This window comes from Phyllobates terribilis, unplaced genomic scaffold (genome assembly GCF_046119375.1).
Source record: "Phyllobates terribilis strain yellow unplaced genomic scaffold, ASM4611937v1 Scaffold_11__3_contigs__length_659146591, whole genome shotgun sequence".
Taxonomy (NCBI): Eukaryota; Metazoa; Chordata; class Amphibia; order Anura; family Dendrobatidae; genus Phyllobates; species Phyllobates terribilis.
In genome coordinates this window covers 470,713,962-470,740,836 of record NW_027362771.1, presented here as the reverse complement: position 1 = coordinate 470,740,836, position 26,875 = coordinate 470,713,962, and the positions used below count along the sequence as shown (strand labels likewise).

The 26,875-nt window shown below is 41.9% G+C and overlaps 1 protein-coding gene across 2 annotated transcripts in view; it reads left to right on the top strand.

Moving 5' to 3' along the window:
• LOC141166547 (protein FAM169B-like) overlaps window positions 1-26,875 on the top strand; it is a 66,216-nt gene extending 39,341 nt beyond the window's left edge. Inside the window, exons 1-7 of one of the 2 annotated variants that reach the window (XM_073653327.1) lie at window positions 2,067-2,426; window positions 3,644-3,743; window positions 4,096-4,181; window positions 5,407-5,584; window positions 18,696-18,875; window positions 20,137-20,261; window positions 24,303-26,875. In XM_073653327.1, the coding sequence (XP_073509428.1) occupies window positions 2,256-2,426; window positions 3,644-3,743; window positions 4,096-4,181; window positions 5,407-5,584; window positions 18,696-18,875; window positions 20,137-20,261; window positions 24,303-24,503 (1,041 nt within the window). In that variant the 5' untranslated portion in view covers window positions 2,067-2,255 and the 3' untranslated portion in view covers window positions 24,504-26,875. Of the gene's footprint in view, window positions 1-2,066; window positions 2,427-3,643; window positions 3,744-4,095; window positions 4,182-5,406; window positions 5,585-18,695; window positions 18,876-20,136; window positions 20,262-24,302 lie in introns of those variants that run through there. The other variant, XM_073653326.1, reaches the window with a different exon arrangement.

The window sequence follows — 26,875 nt, the reverse complement described above, 5'->3', positions numbered from 1 at the left end:
TTGACAGCTTTAATACATGTGAGGAATTTCTGCTTCTTAGGTATTCCTCACATATATTAAAGCACCTGAGCATGTTTGCCGAAAGGGTTAACAGAAGTTGGATGCTCTTCAATCCTGGTACATAAACTGTATCATGAGATCTTCACCTACCCACCTAAGTGCTGTAAGGCTAAGTGCCCATGATGCGGAAATGCTCTGGATTTTTCCTGAGCGTTTCTGCATCTCCCTGAAAAAATGCGGATTTTACATGCGTTTTTCCTGCCAGGGACATGCGGATGTGAAACGTTCTTCACATGCATTTCCGCATGCGGGTTGACAAGCGCTTTCCAAGCGATTTTAGCATCACTTGGAAAGTGCTTGACAACTTGGTCACACTATATAAATCCATGCAACCGGCATGGATTTTATATAGTGTGACCAAGTTAGTAAAAAAAAAAGAATAAAAATGGTAAAAAAAAAAAAAAAAAAAACATATACTCACCTTCCGATGGCCCCTGTTCTCCTTATGTGATGTGTCCGGTCTTCCCGGTGTCTCGCGGTTGTGTAAAAGGACCTTCCATGACGTCATTTATGACGTCACATGACTAAATGACGTCATGGCAGGTCCTTTTAGACCATCGCGAGCTGCCCGGGAGCCAGGACGCATCACTATGGAGACCGGGGGCCATCAGAAGGTGAGTATAATGTATATTTTTTATTTTATTCTTTTTTTTTTTTACAGGTACTATGGTACACAGGTCTGGAGGAGAGTCTCCTATTCTCCAGACCCAGGTATCATGCGCACATTGAATCGCTTAATATCCGCATGTGCACATGTAGTCATGCGGATATTAAGCGATTCAATGCAAGTCAATAGCGGCCAAATCGCCGCGATTCCGCAAAATAATTGGTAATGCTGCGGATTTTTCTGCAATGACAATCCGCAGTGGAAATTTCCACAGCATGTGCACAGCAGATGCGGATTATCATTGGGGAACATGGCAGACTTTCTACCAAGCGTTTTTTAAGCGTTTCTGCAGCGGAATTGCCGCTGCAGAAGCGCTTAAAAAACGCATAGTGGGCACACAGCCTAATTGTGTATTCAGCGTGGCTTTATTGCTGGTCTGTCCCATCAATGTACGTTACCAGTTTTGAAAATATCAGTGTAGTTTGTGGACCTCCCAAGCAGTGAGGACCCAGTTGTGATAGCAACCTCTGCAGTAATTTTTCGAAGTAGAAAACTCATGAACTATGATTTTTGTAAAATCAGGCAAATGTAGCTGATCTATTGGGTATTATTGGCTGCTAAAATTAAAAAATAATTGCAAATTCAGCAGGTTCCTCCTAGGGTTATCAGGATCGGTTCTCCTTTCTGGTTCTGGGGTGTTTTTTTTGCAAGAAGAGTGAAAATTGCACTATGTTTGTATTTTATTCCTGAAGATCAAAGTGGGGTGCATGATAATGTAATGTCCATTTGTGGAGACCATAAACACTGAAAACAAAAGGCAGAGCCGATGAATTAATAAATGGCACATTTACTCACACAGAGAGACTAATTAAAAAGGCATATTCCTATTCATAAAAATAGACTGTGTGGATTGGACTTGTATTGCTATGATCACCTATACAGTACCAAACAGAGTATTATCCCATAATGGAAGCCAAAATGCCTGCTATAAACACGCAAGATCTAGCGTGCCCCAAAAACTTTTACATATGGACATATGGTTGTCCTGAGGAAGGAGTCGTTACTGACTTTGAAACGCGTTGACAATAAACCAGTTTAATTTAACAAATTATCTTTGGATCTTGGAATCAGCAGCGCATCTGAAATCCACTTTTTCTGTTTTTATATACGAATTGATCCCTGTGGATATTGCAGCAGCTGGTAGTTACACCATATAGTGGTTGTGTCTCACACAACCTCTCAAGGTGAGCATATCACCCTTATCTTTCTATCACTTATACTTGGATAAGACCCTATTGGGCTTTGCAAATTCTTTACTATATATTTTTTTTTTTTTACAGATTTACAGACACATTGGAAAATTGTTATAACTATAAATGATCCATGTCTACAGCCCAAAATTCTAATATGTAGATGTCAGCTGCATTCCCTGCAAACTCTAAAATGATGATAATCACAGTAAAAATAATCAGTATAAGTTTCTTCAGACTTAAGGAAAAAAAAAAAATCACTGGCATCTTAAATTTTTTTTTTACAGACAGGGCAAAAAAGTGACTACTTTTTTTTTGGATTATTCTGGAAGTTGTGGATGTTGGCAACCCTGCCAACTCCCCCAAGACTGATCTTTATTAATAAATGGAGTGCCATACAGAAGAGTCAACTCCTACTCTATTACAATTCCCTGGTATCGGTTAACCCCTTCCTCATTGGGTCACACATTCATGCTACTGGCTCAGGAGCCGGGCCCATAGTATCTGCGGTGGGTGTCATTCCTCCGCTCTCATCCCAGCGGGTTTAGATACTTAGATGTGTCGATACTGACAATAGCACCTGAAAGGCTTTATAGAAGGAGTAGGTAATGGGAATATTATATGCATCTTAAAATAACAATGAAGATTACAAGTAGTCTAGCAAAAAAAAGGTATGTCAAAAATATACATGGAGAAATATTAAATGTTATGAGTCTCAAAATATGGCCAAAATGGTGCCATTTAAAAATAGTTCATTTTTCCATAGTTTTCAGATTGTGAGGATGAGAAAAAAAACAACAGTAAAAATTATAAGCCCAAATTAGAATATTTCCTTAATGGAAACCGGTCATTAGATGGTTCAGGCAACATGAATCAGAGCCTGGCTTATCGATTGTAACCAGGTATATTTTACTCTGAGATTCTGTGATGCAATGAAACCTTTTGAAAATCACTCGGGGACTGACTAGTCCGGTGCCCTCCCTGGTCGGCTTTTTCCTGACACTCTCCAGTTGAAGGAAAGATCTTTCCTGATGTTGATGTACACACGGGGGAGACCTGTCAACTGCAGTGGGTTAGGAGAAGCCATTGGACCAGACAGGTCTGTATAGTCCCCGGCCGGCTGTTCAAACTATGTTTTCTCTGAAAAGCTGCCGTATCTCAGATGAAAACATACCGGGCTGTAATTGCACAACTAAGCTCTGATTCATGCTGCCCGTAGTTCAGGTACCATGGATCTAATGACAGGTTCCCTTTTAAAGGATTAATATACCTTGTTAAGAAAATGTGTGAACAGGTGAAATAGTGGAAATGTGGATGTAACTCTTGAAATTATTTGTTACGTTATATGTACAAGCTTATGGAACACGCATGTATATCCTGTGAGCAGGGGACCTAATCACTATCAAAGCCTTTTAATAAGAGAGATACGCTTAATGACAAAAGCATATTATTATATTATTGTAAGCCTGGCCATTTAGAAGTCATGTTTAAAGGACTTACAGGATAGAAACCTATACAGTAAGTAGAAGAGATCTGATTTTCATACTTTTCTCTAAGATCACTACCTGTAAGACTTCCATCACCAGCAGGATCTGCACAAGAAAAAACATCTTAAGAGAGATCACTACAAATTTCACCCAAACCTGAGCATCTGGATAACATTCTCTTTTAACCTTGTAATATTTGGAACCTTAATAGATTAATTAAAACACTGTTCCTTTTGCAGATAATAGTAGATGGAAACTGTGTTCTTCATGCACCTTTGTTCCGAGATGACGATTTTAAGAAAATGCTGCTCTTAGTAAACCCAAAGAAAAGAGACTCAGGTGTGGAATAGTTTTGGCTATTAAGTGTGGATAATGGCCCTTAGGTCAATACCCGTATAGATGTCAGATGGTAGACATTGAATGGATAAACCATAAATGAATGTACCGATGATGTATCTGAACACTGATCTGAGTGTTGTCCATGGAGTCAGATGGGTAGATGCAGTACCACTGACCTATGTCCTGGATGATCCACTTGGAAGAATAGGCTTTGGCTGTGTTGAGCCTGACAATGTGCTTACCAGAAATCCTGCTCTATTGTCAGCAGAAGGACTCATTTCTATTATATTTTCCTGCCATGTTAAATGTTTTTATTCTTCTTTAATGTGTTAATTTTTGTGTGTCCTCTCAGTTTTGGCTGTGTATATGAATGACAAGTGGTGGGGTGTAGATGAAGTCTTACTGTCAATGGATCCAGTCCAACAAGGACTAAAAAAGGTGAGTGTGAGATATTGATATATTTTTTTATTTAAAGGGGTTTTCTTATCAAAGACAACTCTTTTCAGCACCCAGATTCGGTAGTGATCAGCTGGTCAGACGTTCTCCTTGCAATGCCCCTGAAGGAAATGTGGTAATATGTGCTGGCAATACAGATGCATGAACAGCTCAAGTGTGCAAGAGGGACAGGGGTTGACATTGCTGGCACAAGAAAAGTCAGGACTGTCAATCAATGAAAGAACTGGTCTGCTAGATTGAAGGAGGAATGGGTAGTAATGTTTCAATTATTGTTTTCTTGAGTATCCCACGCATTTTGGAACTACATGTTGTGGTAAAGCGCCTTGTTTGGCAGACACAGGAAAACACGTCTTGGGTCAATTTCCTGGAGGTTTTTTGGGATATGGCTTAAACTTCAGCAGAGTTCCACAATATAAACACGTCCTCTCTGGAATAACGGAAAACAAAAAGATAAAGTATAGAACAGTCCATAGGTGAGCGGGGTTTCGCCCGCTCCGGGTAGCACAAAGAAGTTCCACCAGACACAAGTCCTTCTGTGGAGCTCTCTGGCTTCCACACACATCACCTGGAGACTTCCTTCTCCAGACCACAACACAGAAAAGAAAACAGTGACTGAGTATTTAACTGCTCCCAGCCACACCCTCGAGGTGGAGATATGGTGAGTGAGTGTCCCGCCTGTCTTTCACCTGCTCACAAAAAACACTCCCTTTGAACAAGGTGATTTAACCCCTGACACATAACATGCTTAAGGAAATTGTAGGTTTAGTTCACTAAGGCTAATAACCGTAGTGAAACCTATCTCCCCTCACATATTTCACCAGTGACTCTGTCACAATGTATACTTCTTGTCATGGAAAGTGGCCCCACATGTAGATGTGCTTACTTTATAATGTAATTTGCCTCCCTTTAAATGTAAGCATGTATCTCAGTGAGGCTGAGTAGAGACACAGTAAATTTCCCATAATATTATCCATATTATTTCTGAGCTTTGCAACTGCTTTGTCCTCAGTCTGGCCGGGACTCACCGTGACAGATTAGGTTTTCCTAATGTTATTTTTCTCGCATCATGTCACCTTTTTCTGAGCCTGAAGCCCAGATAGATCTCTTTATTACTCATGTAGCTAGACTGAGAAGTGATCTTGTCAGCAGTTTGTGATTCTTTGAGAATTGGTACTTCCCTTGAGTAATCAAGTTTGTCATTCCTCAGGTTCAGACATGTGGAGAAAGGATTGTCCTCTTTGTTCTGAACTGCCTGGTGTGTGGCTTTGCGGAGGGCGGCGATTCAGAGAATGGGGTTTGCTTCCTTCCACACTCTGCAGGGGAGCTGGCCAAGATATTTTGGCACCACGGAGAGGCTGTGGCGTTTTACACGTACAAAAACAAAGGTGAATGCCCAAAATGTCACTGTATCTGTATTTTACTGTCTTTCCAATCAAATGTGATGTATTGTACATATTCAGTTACAATTTAGTGTTTTTGTTAAATGTTGCCGTTAATACAAAGTTAAAAACCAAGTGGGTATAAGCTTACAAGGAGAAGGGAAGAAGAGTTTTCTGGTTTTCTCATAACAATATGAAATTGGAACCACGTTTTCAATGCATCCATGACATTGTGCCGCAGACTCTGGCTGCTAATTGTCATATGGTTTTCATTGTCTTAAGGAAATGAAAATTAATATTTGTCAATGACATAAACTGCATCTCTCTTTTTCTTAAATCCCTAACCGTTTCCCCTCAGCTGACTTATTAACAGTTTACTAGTTGTGTTTTTGCTCAGTTAAAGGGGATATCCGGGACTTTATAAAAAAAAAAATGTGGCTAAGCACTAACAGGCAGGTAATTGTAACTTACCTGCCTGTTGTGCCCGGCACCGTTCTTCCCTGGCACAAAGCGGTCACAGACTGCTTCTGCCGGGATTCTGAAGCCGCTGCTGACGTCACATATACAGAGCGGAGGCGGGGCGGGACTTCTGACGGAGGCGGGACTTCAGCCGGATCCCCGCTTCCTAACTGGGGGAGCCGGCGGTCAATCAGAATGACGTCAGAAGTCATACCCCGTCGCGTCACAGATGCAGCTAAAGAACGGCGCCGTGCACAACAGGCAGGTAAGTTGCAATTACCTGCCTGTTAATGCCTAGCCATATTTTTTGTTTTTCCCTAAAGTCCTGGTTATATAATTTAAAGGGGTGCTCTGCTCCTTTCTACAACTTGTCATATGGCCACAGTGTACTAAAATAAAGAGATTACATATATTCACCTATTGATGCGTTGCTGGACGTGGTCCCTGCTAGTTTCTTTTTCTGGTGTGGTCAGTGCATAATCAGTGGCCACATTGATTGGCTGCAAGCTCATACCATTCTAGAAGAGAAGGGTGGCAGACCTAAATAGACAACACAAATATTGTCTAGTTATTAAACCATACATCTAGACAAAAAGTAAAAGTTCACAGTCCTTCTATGCAGTATTCTCCTTGAGCCTTCCCTTAGCTATTACCATTGTCGGCTGAGTTACAGGCCCAGTGGAGATGCCGCCTGGTCACCAGTCACTGGATCTACAAGACTAGTGCTATTTCTTTCCTTCAACTTTTAGCACACTCCTCCCATACACACCACCACACTGATGCTGCCGTAATAACCGGACTTCATTAACTAGCAAGTTAATATTCACATAGACAGCTTGCAAATCCCTTTTTGCTAAAACAGTTAAAGGGGTATTCCCGTCTCCAACGTCCTATCCCAATATGTAGTAGGTGTAATAATATTTATATTAGCAAATACTTCCAATTAGAAATGTAGTATAGTATTTTTGATTTGTTATCTCTCTTTCCTCATGTGCAGGCATCGCAGGACCCTAGGTATCCATGGTTACGACCACTAGCAACTAGCTAACTAACTTTGACTTTATCAGTGGACATAACCATGGATACCTAAGGTCCTGCAATACCTGCACATGAGGAAAGAGACATAGCCAATCAGAAAAAATATACTACATTTCTAATTGGAGATATTTGCTAATATTATTACACCTACTAGATATTGGGATAGGATCTTTGAGATGGGAATACCCCTTTAAACTATTTTATCTAGCCCTATCTTTTTCTTTCTCTTCCTTGCATCTTCTTCACCAGCAGGGAGAAAATAAAAGACAATAGTAATGGGGAACTCCATGACGAGCTGTGGAGTTCACTATGCCAGAAATCTTACTCCAGTCAGAGAGTAAAACCACGTTCACACGTTCAGTATTTGGTCAGTATTTGACATCAGTATTTATAAGCCAAAACCAGGAGTGCGTGAATAATGCAGAAGTGGTGACGTGTTTCTATTATACTTTATCTCTGATTGTTCCACTCCTGGTTTTAGTTTACAAATACTGATGTCAAATACTGACCGTGTGAACATGGCCTAAGATTTCTGGTTTGATGCACGGAGGCGTTCGCCACTCGTTAGATGCTCTTGATTCATGAAGAGGCGTGCACCTCTTCATGAATCAGGAGCTTCTGCCCCCTCATCTAAACCAGCAAGAAAATTGCCGGTCTTGATCAATCAGGGCCTAAGTGATTTTTAGTTGTATTATTGTACTTATGCTTTAATTTAAATAATATATTGAAACTAGTTCCGTTTCTATACTACTTCTACTACTACCACCACTATTATGTGAATATATATTTTAACATTCACTTATTCTTGTTGGTTAGTGGTGCTGCAGCAATGTTATAGGGGTTGTTTGGTTTAGAAAACAAACTTCAGATATTAGGAGATCACTATAAGGGGGTCACTCATTAGCTGGGGATTGGTAAAATGAGTGCCTTATTTCTGGAGGACATATCTGTGTTACATGCAGATTTCGGTACTTATGTCACCCTTTGCTTTGCAAAGGATGAGATGCACTGAGGAAATCTGCTTTTCTGCAACATAATAATAATAATATAATGATCATGCTGCAAATTAGATAATCAGCATTATCCTTATACATTGTTTGTTTTATGCTAACCCATGTCATAGAAAAAATTTAAATCCATACAGACATCTCCAGGGAGTGGGCATGTCCCTCTCACATTGAACATATGGGGAAGAGAGAACACTAATAACTAAGGAAGGGAAAAAAATAATTAAGGCAAGGGAAGTGAGAGAGAGAGAGATCTGACACTTCCATGTCCATTGAAGTGGCAGCCCCTGCAGTGGCCAGGTAATTGCAGCAGGGAGATTTGCTGGGAGAGAAACAACAAAACAAGCCTGAGATTCGTTTACGTAAAAAAGGAGAACTGCCTTTGCAGGCATAAGCTTCCTCTCATCAAAGCATCTTTTGTAGACAACTCTGTCTCTGGTGTCCAGTGATGAATATTTGGGTTTGCCTCGATCCGATATTTATGGAAGATATATTTTCGATGTCATTGCGAAGGGACGAACAGAATGCATTCACTCACATCACTGTAAGGCCATTCTCACCCCTCCAACTTAATCACGGTCTGATATATGATGCTGTCCACGCCATGTTTGAGCTCTAGGTAAAGGTAAAATTGCGATAAGAAATATGACAAACATATCTACCGCCTGGGACTTCTATGGGCAAAGATATCCTGTAGGTTGCGGATCTCATAAAATTGTAAAAGACCTATCACATCCAATAATCAGCCCCCACATGAGGTAATCAAGGGGAGGTATGTGGGTGTAACTTTGAGCTAATAAAATAATAAAAAACAGAATTTGGGTTTGGGTCATTGTTCTTTCTGGAAGTCATAGTTCTCTGTGATGCTGGTCCATTTTCTCAATCTGGGTGCTTCCGTCCCTAAGCTAGGATTAAATATATAAAAATTAATAGCTGTGTTCCTCTTGCTCTGCAAACCACACCCCTGAATCCATACGCTACCTGTAAAAGGTGTCCAATCAGCCTGTATAAACGATTGGTGGTGGCACCTAGTACTTTTGATATTGTAAAGCTGGCAGTGATCGTATCAGGATATATATTCCAGGCGTTGGAATCGAATGTTCCACAATAACCAGCCTAGTAGTGGAAACAGCCCCGGCCTCGTCCTTCACTCGTCACTCAATTTCCCTGACGATTAGAGGCAGTAGAGTTGCGTTCCCCTCACAAACTAGTGGCAGCGGTGGGATCTGGGTGATCTCTTCTTTGTCATCTGTGATAAAGTGATAACAGTGTTGTGATCTGCGCGATTTCCTGGCTGTTATTCTTGACACCTACAGTGGGGAAAATAAGTATTTGATACACTGCCGATTTTGCAAGTTTTCCCACCTACAAATTATGTAGAGGGCTATAATTTTTATCGTAGGTACACTTCAACTGTGAGACACAGAATCTTAAAAAAATCCAGAAAATCACATTGAATGATTTTTACATAATTAATTTGCACTTTATTGCATGAAATAAGTATTTGATACAATAGAAAAACAGAACTTAATATTTGGTACAGAAACCTTTGTTTGCAATTAGAGAGGTCAGACATTTCCTGTAATTCTTGACCAAGTTTGCACACACTGCAGCAGGCATTTTGGCCCACTCCTCCATACAGATCTTCTCCAGATCTTCCAGGTTTCGGGGCTGTCGCTGGGCAACATTGAGTTTCAGCTCCCTCCAAAGATTTTCTATTGGGTTCAGTTCTGGAGACTGGCTAGGCCACTCCAGGACCTTGAAATGCTTCTTACGAAGCCACTCCTTAGTTGCATTGGCTGTGTGTTTCGGGTTATTGTCATGCTGGAAGACAAGCCATAACTAGTGTTGAGCATTCCGATACTGAAATATCGGGTATCGGCCGATATTCACTGTATCGGAATTCCGATACTTAATTCCGATACTTTTATAATATCGAATACCGGAATCGGAAGTTCCCATAATGCCTGCGCTCTGCAGTGTCTCTGAAGGATGACAAGCTGGATGGCAGCGCTCAGCTGCGATCCAGCTTGTCATCAGAATGCCATTCCAGCGTGGGAGAATTCTCCTGATTGTTTAAAAGCCGGCGCGCGGTAAAAAGCCGCCGGCTTTTAAACAATCACGCAGCCCCATACTGCTTCCCCGCAGCCTCCCACCCCGATCCTCCGCTCCCCTCGCCACCTCCCATCCCGATCGTAAATTAGGACCGGGCGGGGAGCGCAGCACCAAGGAGCGAAGGACCCGGGCGGGGAAGCCGGCAGTGAAAAGACTTCACCGCCGGCTTTCCCGTTCTGTGCTGCGCTTTCCCGCCGGTTATTTCAAATGAACAGCTGAGGTATCAGGTGATGCCGATCAGCTGTTCATTTGAAGTAGCCGCGGTGCCCTCAGAGGGTTCATGTGAGTTCATGCTTGACTGCATGAACTCACATCAACTTTCCCACGGCCGCACAGGTCAGCCTCACCTCCCGGACCCGTCATGATTAGTGTGTGCGGGGTGTGTGTGTGTGCGGGGTGTGTGTGCGGGTGTGTGTGCGGGGTGTGTGTGTGCGGGTGTGTGTGCGGGTGTGTGTGCGGGCAGACATAGGCCGATGTGACACTACTACTCCCATCGGCCTATGTCTGTCCCCCGTCCACTCCTGCCAGCAGGATCAGCTCGATGGGAGCAGTAGTTCCCATCAGCCTGATCCTGCTATTTAAATTGCCCTACTGTGTCCCCAATAAATGTTAAATACATGTCATTGGTGGCCAGTGGTTACCTAAAAGAAATTAGTTCATACATTACCTGTCCCCGCCGATCGCCACCTAAAATAAAGTAAAAAATAAAAAACTACACCTATACTCACCAAGACACCTAATTCCCCGAAGCCATCGATCTCCTGTAATAAAATATAAAATAATAAACCACAACCTTATCCTTACCCCTCCGTAGTAGTCCACGAGTGTCCCACGAAGATCTCCAGTTCAGAGCAGCCACATAGAATGTGACCGCTCTGAACCGCTGCCGCCGCTAGAATGACGGGGCCGTAAGGGTTCACCGGAGTTCAGGCAGCGCTGCTCCGGTTAGCTCCTTTACGGCACTGCTGTATCGTGAGAAATTCCCACGGTACAGCACTGCCGTAAAGGAGGTCTCCGGAGCTGCGCTGCCTGAATGCACTCCGGTGACCTCAGTCAGTGGCTCCCGCTGCCGGGAGCGGACGTGTTCCCGGCAGCGTGAGCTTACAGCAGCCATGCACAGCTGTCACCATCTCCAGATGTGACAGCTGTGCATGGGAGATCAGCGCAGGAACGTGGACAGGTAACTATTTTTTTTTTAGTAAACTAAGAATTAAATAAAATGGTGTTTTATTTCAAATAAATTATTTTTTTCTGGGTGTAGTGTGTTTTTTCTTTTTAACACTTTGTAGGTTAGTAATGGGGGTGTCATATAGACGGCCATCATTACTAACCTGGGCTTCATGGCAGCTGGCGCTGACATGAACCCCACCACTATTACCCCCTGCCACCGCACCAGGGCAGCGTGGAAGAGCGAGGCTAAGTGCCAGAATTGGCGCATCCTATGGATGCGCCATTTCTGGGGCGGCTGACGGCTGGTGTTTCTAGCCTGGGAGGGGGCCAATATTCATGGCACCCTTCCTGAGCTATTAATATCAGCCCCCAGCTGTCTGCCTAGCCTTTGCTAGCTATTAAAATAGAGGGGACCCCACGTCATTTTTTTTTGGGGGGTCCCCCATTTTAATAGCTAGTAAAGGCTAGGTATTCAGCTGGGGGCTGATATTAGTAGCCTGGGAAGCTCCGTGGGTTTTACCCCCTTCCCAGGCTTCAAACATCTGCCCCAGCCGTCTGCTTAACCTCCGCTAGAGACTAAAATTATGGGGGATCCCACGCCATTTTTTTTTTAAATAAATCCTTTATTTTAACACTAAATGACATTTGAGGAGTTAATAAAGATGCAGTCCCTAAATTATTATTTATTTTTTAATAAATTTTTCCCAAAACTTTTGACGTGGGCTTCGCCATATTTTTGTATGCCAGCCAGGTACAGCATCCAGCTTCTATGAACGCGCCATTTTCCGGGGCGGCCGCGGACTGCAATTTTCAGCGGGGGGGGGGGAGGGCAAAAAGCTTGGGCCTCCCTGCGCTGCAGATTCCATCCCCCAGCTGCCTAGTTGTACCTGGCTGGACACAAAAATAGGGAGAAGCTCCACGTTTTTTTTTTTTTAATTATTTCATGAAATTCATGGAATAATTAAGAAAAAAAGGGCTTCCCTATATTGTTGTGTCCGGCTAGGTACAAATAGGCAGCTGGTGGTTGGGGGCAGCCCGTTCCTGCCTGCTGTACCTGGCTGGACACAAATATAGTGTGAAGCCCCACGTCAATTTTTTTTTAATTATTTCAGGAAATTCATGAAATAATTAAAAAAAAATTATGTGGGGCTTCGCCCTATAATTGTGTCCAGCCAGGTACAGCAGGCAGGAACGGGCTGCCCCCAACCACCAGCTGCCTATTTGTACCTAGCCGGACACAACAATATAGGGAAGCCCTTTTTTTCTTAATTATTCCATGAATTTCATGAAATAATTAAAAAAAAAAATGTGTGGCGCTTCGCCCTATTTTTGTGTCCAGCCAGGTACAACTAGGCAGCTGGGGGCTGGAATCTGCAGCGCAGGGAGACCCAAGCTTTCTGGGTCCCACCCGCTGCAAATTGCAGTCCGCAGCCGCCCCGGAAAATGGCGCGTTCATAGAAGCGCCATCTTCTGGCGCTGTACCCAACTCATCCAGGGCCCTGGTGCGGTGGCTCACTGGGTAATAAAGGGGTTAAGGCCAGCTTGGCATTATCAGCTGGCCCTAAGCCCGAAATTCATGGGGTCACGCCAATATTAGACATGACCGCCATGAATTTCTAGTAAAGTATTTAAAAAAAACACAAACACCCAGAAAAAAGTCCTTTAATTGAAATAAACACACAATTCTTTATTGTTCTAAATTAAACCATACTTACCACCACGCCCATTCCAGCTGAAGCCAACGATCTCCTGCAATAAAAGTAAAATAATAAAGCAACCTCATCCTTACCTTTCCATGGCTCCCACGACAGCTTCAGCTCTGCTACATCGAGATGACAGGCTGGACCGCAGCAGAACGCTGCCATCCATCCTGTCATCCCGCAGACACTGAGAAGCGCAGGCATACTTCCACTCCTCAGTGTCTGGCTGTGACGGCATCCAGATGAGCCGAGGTCATGTCCAATGAACTCCGCTCACTTCATGTACGTCACTGACAGCGTGGGAAAATTCTCCTGCACTCAGCACTTCAGCGTGAGAATTTTCCCACGCTGTCAGTGACGTGCATGAGGTGAGCTGAGTTCATTGGACATGAACTCGGCTCATCTGGATGACGTCACAGAGAGACACTGAGGAGCGCAAGCATGCCTGCGCTTCTCAGTGTCTGCGGGATGACAGGCTGGATGGCAGCTTTCTGCTGCGGTCCAGCCTGTCATCTCGATGTAGCAGAGCTGGAGCTGTCCTGGGAACCATCGAAAGGTAAGGATGAGGTTGCTTTATTATTTTTCTTTTATTGCAGGAGATCGTTGGCTTCAGCTGGAATGGGCGTGATGGTAAGTATGGTTTAATTTAGAACAATAAAGAATTGTGTCTTTATTTCAATTAAAGGACTTTACTCTGGGTGTTTGTGTTTTCTTTTAACTTTGACTATGGGGTTAGTAATGGGGGTGTCTTATAGACGCCTCTCCATTACTAACCTGGGCTTGATGTCAGCTGGCATTATAAGCTGACATCAACCCCAACCCTATTACCCCCTGCCACCGCACCAGGGCAGCGTGGAAGAGCGAGGCTAAGTGCCAGAATTGGCGCATCCTATGGATGCGCCATTTCTGGGGCGGCTGACGGCTGGTGTTTCTAGCCTGGGAGGGGGCCAATATTCATGGCACCCTTCCTGGGCTATTAATATCAGCCCCCAGCTGTCTGCCTAGCCTGTGCTAGCTATTAAATTAGGGGGGACCCCACGTCATTTTTTTGGGGGGGTCCCCCATTTTAATAGCTAGTAAAGGCTAGGTATTCAGCTGGGGGCTGATATTAGTAGCCTGGGAAGCTCCGTGGGTATTACCCCCTTCCCAGGCTTCAAACATTTGCCCCAGCTGTCTGCTTAACCTCCGCTAGAGCCTAAAATTAAGGGGAACCCCACGCCAATTTTTTTTTAAATAAATCCTTTATTTTAACACTAAATGACAAGTACAGTAATCAACACTGTCACTGTACTTCATATATATGTGACTGACATGTTTCTATCTATCTAATCTATGTGTGATTCTCTATTCCTTCTATTCTAAATTGTCGGGTACAGATGCTGAATTGCCGGCCGGCTTTCTTAAAGAGACGGTGCATGAAAACACTATTATTTTTTTAAATAAATCCTTTACACTAAATGACAAGTTCTGTAAGCAACACTGTCACTGTACTTCTTATATATGTGACTGACATGTTTCTATCTATCTAATCTATGTGTGAAGCTCTATTCTGTCTGTTATAAATTGTCGGGTACAGATGCTGAATTGCCGGCCGGCTTTTTTAAAGAGACGGTGCACGAAAACACTAATATTTTTTTTAATAAATCCTTTACACTAAATGACAAGTACAGTAAGCAACACTGTCACTGTACTTCATATATATGTGACTGACATGTTTCTATCTATCTAATCTATGTGTGAAGCTCTATTCTTTCTGTTGTAAATTGTCGGGTACCGGTGAATGCCGCTGATGAATTGCCGGCTTTTCATGTCATTCTACATTATTCTTAGTTGTTTTACTTCATGTAGAATTAACCTACAAGGAAAGAAAGGGTTTATTTTCATTCCGATATTTGTGTCCCATTGACTTGCATTGGTTTCCGGTATCGGAATCGGCGATATCCGATACTTTTTGGGTATCGGCCCGATCCAATCCGATACGATATTTCCTGATATCGGAAGGTATCGCTCAACACTAGCCATAACCCATCTTCAGTGCTATTACTGAGGGAAGGAGGTTGTTGCCCAAAATCTTGCGATACATGACCCCATCCATCTTCCCTTCAATACAGTACAGTTGTCCTGTCCCCTTTGCTGAAAAGCACCCCCAAAGTATGATGTTCCCCCCAACATGCTTCAGAGTTGGGACAGTGTTCTTGGGGTTGTACTCATCCTTCTTCTTCCTCCAAACAAGGGGAGTGGAGTTGATACCAAAAAGTTCTATTTTGGTCTCATCTGACCACATGACCTTCTCCCATGCCTCCTCTGGATCATCCAGATGGTCATTGGCGAACTTCAAACAAGCCTGGACATGTGCTGATGTGAGCATGGGGACCTTGCTTGCCCTGCTTGACTTTAATCCATGGTGACGTAGTGTGTTACTAACGGTGATATTTGAGACTGTGGTCCCAGCTCTCTTCAGGTCATTGACCAGGTCCTCCCATGTAGTTCTGTGCTGATTCCTGACCTTTCTCAGAATCATCCTTACCCCACGAGGTGAGATCTTGCATGGAGCCCCAGACTGAGGAAGATTGACAGTTATCTTGTGTTTCTTCCATTTTCTAATAATTGCGCCAACAGTTGTTGCCTTCTCAGCAAGCTGCTTGACTATTGTCCTGTAGCCTATCCCAGAGTGGTGCAGGTCTACAATTTTGTCCCTGGTGTCCTTAGACACCAGGGAGCACCAGGGAGCAAGTTCAGAGAAGAGCGACCAGAATGGTGACTGGTCTGCAAACCATGTCCTATGAGGAACGGTTGCAGGATTTGGGAATGTTTAGCTTGCAAAAAAGAAGACTGAGAGGAGACTTAATAGCTGTCTACAAATATGTCAAGGGCTGTCACATTGTAGAAGGATCATCTTTATTCTCATTTGCACAAGGAAAGACTAGAAGCAATGGGATGAAACTAAATGGGAGGAGACACAGATTAGATATTAGAAAAAACTTTTTGACAGTTAGGGTGATTAATGAGTGGAACAGGCTGCCACGAGAGGTGGTGAGTTCCCCTTCAATGGACGTCTTCAAACAGAGGCTGGACAGACATCTGTCTGAGATGATCTAGTGAATCCTGCTTTGAGCAGGGGGTTGGACCAGATGACCCAGGAGGTCCCTTCCAACTCTACCATTCTATGATTCTATGATTCTATGACAGCTCTTTGGTCTTGACCATGGTGGAGAAGTTGGAGTGTGATTGATTGAGTGTCTGGACAGGTGTATTTTATACAGGTACCGAGTTCAAACAGGTGCAATTACTACAGATAATAAGTGCAGAGTAGGAGGGCTTCTTAAAGAAAAACTAACAGGTCTGTAAGAGCCAGAATTCTTGCTTGTTGGTAGATGATTAAATACTTATTTCATGCAATAAAATGCAATTTAATTATGTAAAAATCATACAATGTGATTTTCTGTTTTTTTTTTTTGTTTTTTTTAGATTCTGTCTCTCACAGTTGGTGTACCTACAATAAAAATTACAGACCTCTCCATTCTTTGTAGGCGGAAAAACTTGCAAAATCGGCAGTGTATCAAATACTTATTTTCCCCACAGCATCTTCTAGGAAACATGCCTTCAATTGCTTGTTTTAAAAAAACAAAAAACAAAAAGAAAAACATTGCAGTACCATTACACTCACTGAGTGGAAGAAATACTCCACGAACATGCCACAGATAGCAAACTCTGTTTGCATAGGTGGGGAAGTATGTTGATTTATATATTGCAGTAAATTACAAATAGTTTGGGGAAAAAAATTCTTGTCTTTTTTTCTTGAGCCAATGGAAGTGATTTTGCAGTGCCAGGACTTAATGATGCTTAAGTGACCCCTGTTGTCCGATAATGACATGTTTACCCTGAGCCCGGAGTGAGATGTCAGCTTGCAGAACATTGTTTGTGAGCTGCCTGTGCTGCATTCTTTCTTGGTGGTGTCAGTGTTTTTAACAAACAGGGTCATTTTTTGGCAGCGAGGTCTCCTCTGGCCTCCCCAGTGCCAAGGCCAGCATTAAAGCAGCAGAAATAATTACCTCCTGTTGACTGTCTCATCAGACCGAGGTGACAATGTCCACTGTGTGTTTTGACAATATACTCAATTTGCTGACTTGTTCAACCATAAGGAACATGACCTGCTAGCCAGATACATCCCACTTAACCTTTTCCTTAACTTTGACGCAATGTGTTAATAGATTAACTAATGTTCGTCTTTCTTCCTTCACAGTAACTCGATCTTGAAAAATTACACACAGTCACAGAATTTGTAATAGTGTGAAAATCTATTCTAGTACTAATTACATATGCCTATTACGTGTGCACTAATTACATGTGACTGAATTGTAGATGTAAATTTGTATTTATAACAGTCACTGTCCTAGTAGGTACAGATTACTAGATATTTTAATTACTTTTTATTTTTATGTCTTTATTAAAATAGCACAGACATATTCTGCGTATCTGTACACAGATTGTAATAGTTCCCATTGCTTTGTAATGCTCACAGTCTATTCTTCCTATGCCATAGACACATTAGGGTCCTATCAGTTTAGTAGCATATTTTTGGATGTTGGAAGAGTCTATCATTACAGGAGACAACGGATACAATGACTATGGGAACATACAAAAAGGACCTTCCACTGGATTTTTCATTTTAATCTGAGTTCCTCCTCCAATTGCCACTTGCTCGACTGATTGTGGAACAGTTTTTCTTCTCCAAAGTTATGTTCTTCAGGAATAATGGTGAAAATTTTACCTTCAGCCCACTGGGAGTTTGCTCCTTACACACTGGCCAATCAAAATAGAGAAGTTTTGTGGTACATGCCCAGTTGGTTGAAGGAAACCATCTTTATTTCCAGGGGGCATAACTTTGGATAGGAGGAGCATAGAATAAAATGAAAAACTGTTCTGGAATCAGTTGAGCAGCACCAAGTTACTCAGTTTGAATAAAAGAAATGGTCAAAGAGGTGGTCCACTACTTTATCATTGATGACCTATTCAAATCCATAGGAGACGGATGTGCAGTACCCTGCCGCGGCCACTATCAGAAGATGGAGCAGCTCGGCAACTGATCACTTCCGGCCAACGGCTGCCGCCAACACCCAAAAGAGCTGATTGGTGGGGGTGCCGGGTGTCTGACCCTAACTGATCAGACATTGATGACCTATGCTAATTATAGTTCATCAATGATAAAGTAATGGACAACCTCTTTTAAAGGTCCTCTTTAAAGGTCATCATCAACATCAGGATTAGACCCTTTAAATCAGAACACCCTTCTCTCAATTGCTCTTCCCAGCAGTTTCAAGCAGGTCTATGTGACATGCTACTTAACTCTCCAGCCATAGGCATTAGGAGGAGCTGGAAATCCACCAAGACAGGTTTTCCAGGGTGTTGAAAATTCCCAAGTGATCGTCCATTGCAGGACACAATCCTCTGCTTGGCCCTTGGAAAATATCTAGGATCTTAAGTTAGTTCAGATTGAGTGCCTACATCTGAGTTGTACGTGATTATAGGGACGTGCAGTGTTTTTGTCTAGTGCTCTGTCCTTCGGTAACATGTTAATTCAAGGTTTCCAAAAATAACTTTTGTGCTAATGGATTTTTTGTGAACCAGGCAGCCTGTGTGACCGGAGCAGTCAGTGTTACATGCTACCAGTTCTGGACACCATTTATGTGCGGAAGAAATGGCGACGGCATGGTTTTGGACTTTCAATGCTGCAAGACTTTTGTCAGACTTTTGTACAAGAAGTTGCCTTGGGTATCAGCTCTCCCATTTCTCCAGAAATGTATCATGGTAAGAAAAGCCTAAAGTAAGAAGATGGTATTACCTTGGTTGGATACTGCACACTCATTGTGTTAGAATATCATTAGTTTAGCCATGGAATATGAAACTCTAGATCATACATGTCAAACTCCGGCCCACAGGGTGGTTTTATTTGGCTTGTGACACCAGAACCACCACCCCTATGTGGGGCCATTATTCTGTATGAAAGACTATGTGGTGCCCATTATTTTGTATGGAGGACTGTGTAGGGCCCATTATTCTATATGGAAGACTATGTGGTGCCCATAATACTGTATGGAGGACTATATGGTGCCCATTATTCTGTATGGAGGACTGTGTGGGGCCCATTATTCTATATGGAGGACTATGTGGGGCCCATTATTCTGTATGGAGGGCTTTGTGGGGCCCATTATACTGTATACTGGTTGGCCCGCAACTTTGTCCAAGTCTTTCATTTTGACCCTCTGTGTGTTTGAGTTTGACATCCCTGCTGTAGATCAACAGTTCTCTGCTTATGTGAGGGGAAATAACACTTTTTGGGTATTCCCATAACCTTAATAACCAATGAGTTAGGCCGGCTGCACAATATCCGATATTCATGGTCTGATTTATGAACTGGCTGTGGGTCTCCTGACCTGGACTTGACCGCCTCATAGGTATATATGAGGCTGTACAGTTTGGGTCAGGAGACACACGTCCAGTCCATCCATCGCGGTCCATATTCGGAACGTTAATATGTGAAGTATAAAGTCGGCTTAAAACTGACCGATAAATGGCATAAAATCAGCTGCAGAGCTGTTTACATGCTGAATTCTTTATTCCTTCGGTCGGAGGTATATGTCTGACAGCATATACTATTGTATGCGGCCTTTAAAGAAATATGCCATATAGAATACAGTATCGCTATGTATGGAATAAAGCAGCAATTACACTTTACCAAACATTAAAAATACTGGCCCTGCATATGCCAAAAGACTTTCTTTTGGCATACCACCAGGTGCATGGGGACATGAGACCCTATGGATATCTCCAGCATAGTTTGTGGCAGTTTTCCAAGCGTATAATCGGGATCAGTTCACATTACAAGGTATTTACAATGCTTAATCCTGGAAAAGCAAGGTTTCAAGCAGAATATGAATTAATCTAATTCCACAACATGCTAAAAATGTATTGTCATTTTTTTTTAATAAAATGTTATCTGTATTGTTCTACAGTCTGGTCATGAAATAGTCTGTCTCACAGATTAAGCATAATATTCTTCTATTCTTAGTTTGTGGCAGATTTCTAGCTGACAGTCGCAAGGAACAAGATCGTCTTTGGGAAGTGGATCCTCCAGGGGACTGGAGCCAGCGCGCTAATATTTGGTTCCAGATCCTGCTTGGTGAGACCCCAGTGGTAAGTTTTTAGATGGTATTGTAATCTAAAGATAGCAAGGCATACAAAAGACCTTCATAGGAATCAGAAGTTCATATTTCAAAATTGTTGATGGCAAAAAGACTTCAGCCAACCATCCATCTGGTAAAAATCACACAGAGGGCCCACGTGTTTACATAAGCATGCAATATGAATAATTCTTTTCACCACATTTGTCAACCACTGTATTTAATGGACATTTTACAAATAACCTTCAATAGAAAGCTGTCTTTGGAAATACACACTTTAAGCGCTTTTTTATCTACCAGTAACAGTTTTGGTGGCGTACCAGGCTTTGCTAAACATTGAAAGACATGTAAAATAAGCCTCAGGTTTTTTTTTGCTGGCTGGTGGTCAATTCTGATGATAATAGGAACTAAACAAACTGTGCATAAATCCATAGTACAGGCCAAAATAACAATCTTTGTCTTATAAAACTTGTCAGAGAAATCCGCTTGCTTCTCCACTTATCAGGCACTTCTTCTCTTCTGAACTTCTCATCTACACTGAAGAAAAACAGCTCCAATCCATGTTGCTCAGACAAGATGGATTGCAGGTGTAATGTGACACATCCCATTATACTCTATGGAGAAAGGAGAAGGAGCAGGGAAAGGAAACAGGCAGAGGTAGACAAAATCATTGTGCAGAGTTCTGTAAGAAGTCTTTCACATCACATTAGAACTCGGTTTAGGTCAAAACAGCTCAGCTCTATTGTAAATCTTACTCCATGCTGCAGGAGCTTACATCTGTGTGCTAAAAAGGAAAGAAGAGCAGGAATATCACTCTGCCATAGTATGGAAATAGCGCACAGATTGAGGAATTTAGCTGAAGATGTTAAAAGCTTGTTTGGAGATACCGGTATCACTCTCTTCATCAGCCAGACTGTGAACAGGGGACAAAAGTGTCAAATCTTCTGTGGTTATTAAATCTAACACTTCACAGATCTAGGAGAAAACTGAAAAGAAACTACAATAGTAAAGCATCACTATTTAATGGGGCATTACTCCCAAATGCATTTATTGTACTCACAAGGTTTGATTAAAAGTTAGAAGTAAAAACAGTGTCTTGGAGTCCAGTCCAAAAAGAATGTGTCTTGCACGCTTGCTCAAATCGAGTTTCACTTGTTCGGCTTCATCCAGGGCATGTCTACATGATTAACTCTATCAGTTCTTATACTCTTATATCAGCAATGGCAGTCCTCAAACATCTTAAATAGGCAGTAAAAGTAATCACATCTTCTAAACACAGATATAACTGAATGCCCTACCACAGAAAGTATTAATGGCAGACACTATAACAGCTTTTAATAAAGGGCTGGATGATTTCCTCAGTACACATAACATTGTGAGTTATAGATAATTTAGTGACAAAAAAATGTATAATTGGTGGAGAAAGGTTGTACTTGATGGACCTAGGTCTTTTTTCAACCTATGCAACTATGTAACTATGATTAGGCACCAGCATTATAATAACATAAAATAATTGAAACCAAATAAAAAGTTATAATTACCGATAAAAATATTTAGGTCAATCTCCATAATCGTAAAAAAAAAACAATATACCAAAAAAGGAATTCGTAGCCAAAAAAACCTAAAAAAAAAAGAAAAAGTAAACCCGGCAAATGTAAGGTCGTTGATTGTACTATTCGTGATAGATCTATCAGTTCACAAACACCATATCATATATTTATATAGAAAAACACTGGTATTAACACGACTGTAATTCTACATTTAAATTGCTCAAGACAACTGTCCATAAAAAATATATAATAAATAAAAAAATTGGTTATTCACTGCATGTAATGACATTTCAATCGGTCAAAATCTGCAGTGGAGACTAGCGTTTCCGCTACAGAAATTGACATGCTGCGGGTGAGTTTGGGTATGTGCCCACAATCAGGAAATGCTGTGGGTTTGAGGCTGCATGTTTATTCAGCGTCAAACCTGTAGTGGCCAGATGTTACAGCATAGTGGATGGGATTTCTAGAAATCCCATGTCCACTATGCGTGCATCTGAGGCTGCGGATCACCCGCAGACACTGACATGTGGCATGTCTTTCTGCGAGCTGATATTGACAGCCAGAGAAGGGGCCATGGATCCTGGCCCACTCCGAGGCTAATAATATCAGCTCTCAGTGGCCCCGAACTGGCGCATCCATAAAATGTGCCAAATCTGGCACTTAGCTCCACTCTTCCCACTTGCCCTGGTGTTGTGGCCAGTGGGGTAATAGGGTTGAGGTTCATGTCAGCCTTGTATTAGCAGCTGACATGAAGCCCAGGTTAGTAATTGAGGGCGTCTATAAGATGCCCCTATTACTAACCCCGTAGTAAAGTTTTTGAAATAAAGACACGGCCAGAATAAAGTCTTTTATTTTAAATACAATTCCACACCATTTTAATCATTTATTTAAAAATAAAAAATACTCACCTAACACACATTCTGTTGAAGCCATTGTCACCTGTAAAAAAAACAAAATTAAACAACCATATCCCTCACCTGTCCACCATGATGATATAATCCAGTCTCCCATGACGATCTGGGTCACTTCTAGAGCAGTCACACCAGCAGTCACTGGTGTGACTGTTGTAGAGGACAGCACTCTGTACACTAACAGGAGTATAATCACTCCTGTCAGTGTATAGTGCTGAGCTGCTGGGACGAAGGTCGCTGGAGTTCATCAGCTGTAGATCAGCTGAGAGCTTCGGTGACCTCACTTACTGCATCACTGTTGCATGGGAAAATTCTCACACGGCACCGATGCCGTAAGTGATGTCACCGGAGCTCTCAGCTGATCTTCAGCTGATGAACTCAAGTGACCTCAGTCCCAGCAACTCTGTGCTATACACTGCTGGGAGCGATCACTCTCCTGTCAGTATATAGAGTGCTATCGGGGGATCGGATCGCCGTGTGACATCGGGATTACGACGGACAGGTGAATATAAGGTGTTTTTATTTTAATATCGACTTATTTTAACTTTTTCTTTTACACTGCGCACAGGCGCCGGCTTAGGAGACTACTTCTCCCCTCAGCCGCGCCTGCTCCCGGTGTTAACAGCGGGGGTGGCCATAGGATAATGGCAAGAGTAGTCTCCCGCGGGCAGTTCTTTGTGCTTTTTTGCCACATTTTTGACTCATTGACTTGAGTTGAGTTGAGTCAAATCCGCAGCAAATCCGCAAATATTTTTATACCTGCGTTTTTGCTGCGGATTTGACTGACTCAACTGAAGTCAATGGATGAAAAACTCTGCATAAATGCACAAAGAATTGACATGCTGCAGATTTTAAACGCGATGACAATCCTGACAGGAAAATTCCTGATCATGTGCCCAGCACTTCTGGATTGTCATTGCATTAGCTGGCACAATGATTGCCTTGCGTTTTTGGCCTATTTCTGCACGGAAAAAACGCAGCGAAAACGCACCTGTTGACCTAGAAGCTGGACCTTTCCTACCTCTATAATATTTCCATGAGACCCCGAGCTGTGGCGTTGCCTCGTGTTTCCAAATAATCTGGATTTAAAAGGATGAGCTGAGCTGTTTTGTTTTTTTATTGCTACTTTGCACTTATATAAAAAGTACATTAGGGACACTTGTCATTAGATAAACAAAAGTGCAAAATATAAACCTTTTTCAAATATATATAATTAGCAAACGTAACCAAAAAATCCTCTCTAATTTAGCAGTAAAAGCTGAGCAGCACGATGGCTCAGTGGTTAGCACTACAGCCTGGCAGCGCTGGGCTACTGGGTTCAAATCCCACCAAGCCTAGTCTTGGCCCCTGTTCTGTCCGTGAACAAAAAGGATAGCGCATGGACTGAGTGCCCGTATGGAAAAAAAATTGCTTCCATCAAGACCAAAAACTGCTTATATTCTGCTCACAAGCTCTTGTCCTCGGGAACAGACAGTCCAGTTCCTTCAGAGATAAGGGCCTCAAGATCCACTGAGGCTGCAGTTTTTCTGCACTGCATGCGGTTAAACGCTGACATGGTAGATGCGGGTAAATGCTGTTTTCTGCTTATTGTAGAGAGAGAATCGTTCTGCAAAGACATTATCAGAGCACACAGAAAGAGAGATTTCCATGCCAGAGAGTCCGAGGGATACTGACAGAGGAAGTACTGTCTCTGAGGATGACCGGAATACTGGATACTCAGCTCAGCACCTCGGCAAGAAGAGGAAGACTCAAGTAGAGAGAGTCTGTGAAACAAAGCAAAGTAAAATCTGCTGATGTGACGGCGGTTCACATCATGATTTATTTCCAGCCATTCTGAATGTAGGGAATCTATAAGATATATTGAAACACAGTGAGGAGTGAAACAAGCCATGATTTACATTGCACTAGACCTTAATTGCCCTGCACAGACTTTGATTACAAGCAGTACATTACTTATAATACAATATAGAGGTAAATTACAAGGAACAAGACAGGTGGTTTTAATGCAAGACTAACGTTAGTGCTGCCATCTATTGTTTTCATTGTGTTACTGCAGGGAGTCACCGTGACTTGTTTTTTTTCTTCATATGCACTGTATGTGGAATCACGTGAATGAGAGTATAAAAAGAGAAAGATATTTGAGAGTCCTCAGTGGTTGATACTTTTTAATGGCTTTTCTGTTAGCCATTAAAAAGTATCAACCACTGAGGACTCGCAAATCTAAATATTTTTCTATCTACTGACTAACAGGGTACTAAGTAGTGTAAAAAGAGAACATACTGAAATTGTGCTTTAACTTTATTCTTCATTTTAATATATAGTAAGAGATAGAAGCAGGAGACAGTTACAGACACTTGTATCAAGTCTACTCTATTATGTTTATTATGTATACCCCTTTTCACATGCAAAGAGCCATAGAATAAATGGCGCTATAATAATAAATAATAATAATACAGTATATTGCTTTGTGAAAAAAACAAACAAAATGAAATAATTTATTTTCTTAAGTTTTCTGCTGCTACGTTATTAAAATAATAGTTACTATTACAGTCTACTTAAGGTTTTAATCAATTTTTCCAACATTTTCAATGCCAAAAAGCAGAAAATGTGACAAATTAAAAAATATCTAATTCTCACCTGTTTAATGCCTCACTATTCCCTATGTGATGCTTTGGTGTTAGTTTGCACCCCTGCAGTGATGATGTCGTGATATATCCATGTGACAACTTCTGCCGATTATTGGCTTTAAAGTGGATGCTAGAATGTATGACACAATGCTGCTGTTCACCTTTTCTCACTTTCAGTGCCTGGTTCTACTCTCTTGCCCTATAGCCGCTGGCTTGTAAGACCCACGTTGGGTCTTACAAGTGGCTAGGTGTTCCTCAGTGATATCACCTCTCTGAGGCTTTTAAGATCCACTTTAACATACCTCTGTGCTTGAATATTGAGACTGCAATGTGTTCAGTTGCCGATTCATTGGCATTTGTAATCATCCAGTTTCTTCTGTTGCTATCATCTCCTCAGACTCTTGTGAATGTTGCATCTACTGCTCCACAAGACCTGCTGGCTAATCCATTGTTTGCTGTAAGCATTTCAAACTGTTATCAGATTCTTCACTTTATGTTGCATTCTGCTGTGGATTCTTCAACTTGCATCTATGGCTTCTGCTGGTTAACCAATCGTGTTCTATAAGCATTATGAACTTTTTTTAGTTTCTTCACGTTGTGCTACAATCTGCTGTGGATTCTACAACCTACATCCAAGTTCTGTCATTTTCTTCTTTATCTGCCCTACTTGTTCTGTGGCTTCCGGTGTGTCCTGCATTGCTTATTTGCCTGCCATCCAGCATAGCCTATTGTCTAGGTCCCTTTGTTCATTGTGCCTGCCAACCTGTTGTGCCAACTTCCTGGGTTCATGTGTCCAGCCTGACCTGCAGCTAACAATGACCAGTGAGGCCAGTGATTGGCTGTAATATGGCTATATATGATGTCATCACTTCAGAAAAGCATCACATTTCCTGTTATCTGAAATTTAAAAAAATTCCAGAACAAACCTTATAATTATGCAGTTATACGTCTACTGTATCCCTTCAGCTGCATAATCACACAGATATGCCACTCAGGGCTCTTGGAAAGCTGTGTGATATGCTTCTATATGATGCTTTATTTTTTTTTCCACTCAGCTGTCCTAGAAGCTGGTATACAGTAATAATGAATAGAATTTTAGACTTGACATAAGAAGACAGCTATATTTTTATATTAAGGGTGCATTTTATTTATTTTTTTACTTTTTAAAAAGAAATGTTATTTAATCAATCCATTGTTTGCACTAGTTAGATAATTGCGGTAGACTTACATTTAAATGCTAAATACACTGGGAGAACATCCGGTCCATAAGATATGGGCAGTAAAAGAGCGCTTTCTGGGGATCTTATCTATAGAAAACCTTCAGATTGGTCGTTTTAGCATTACAGGGGAGATTAGAAAAGTGAAAACCTAATACAGACTGTAAGTGTGCCTTGTGTGATTTGTATACTTTGGCTTCACTGTCGGATGCTGCTACACTCTGATATATTGCACTATAATTTGTATTGATTTTTTGTATATAATTGAATTTCACATGATTGCCTGCTAAATGGGCAGATTTATGGTGTGCGGATTTCTCTT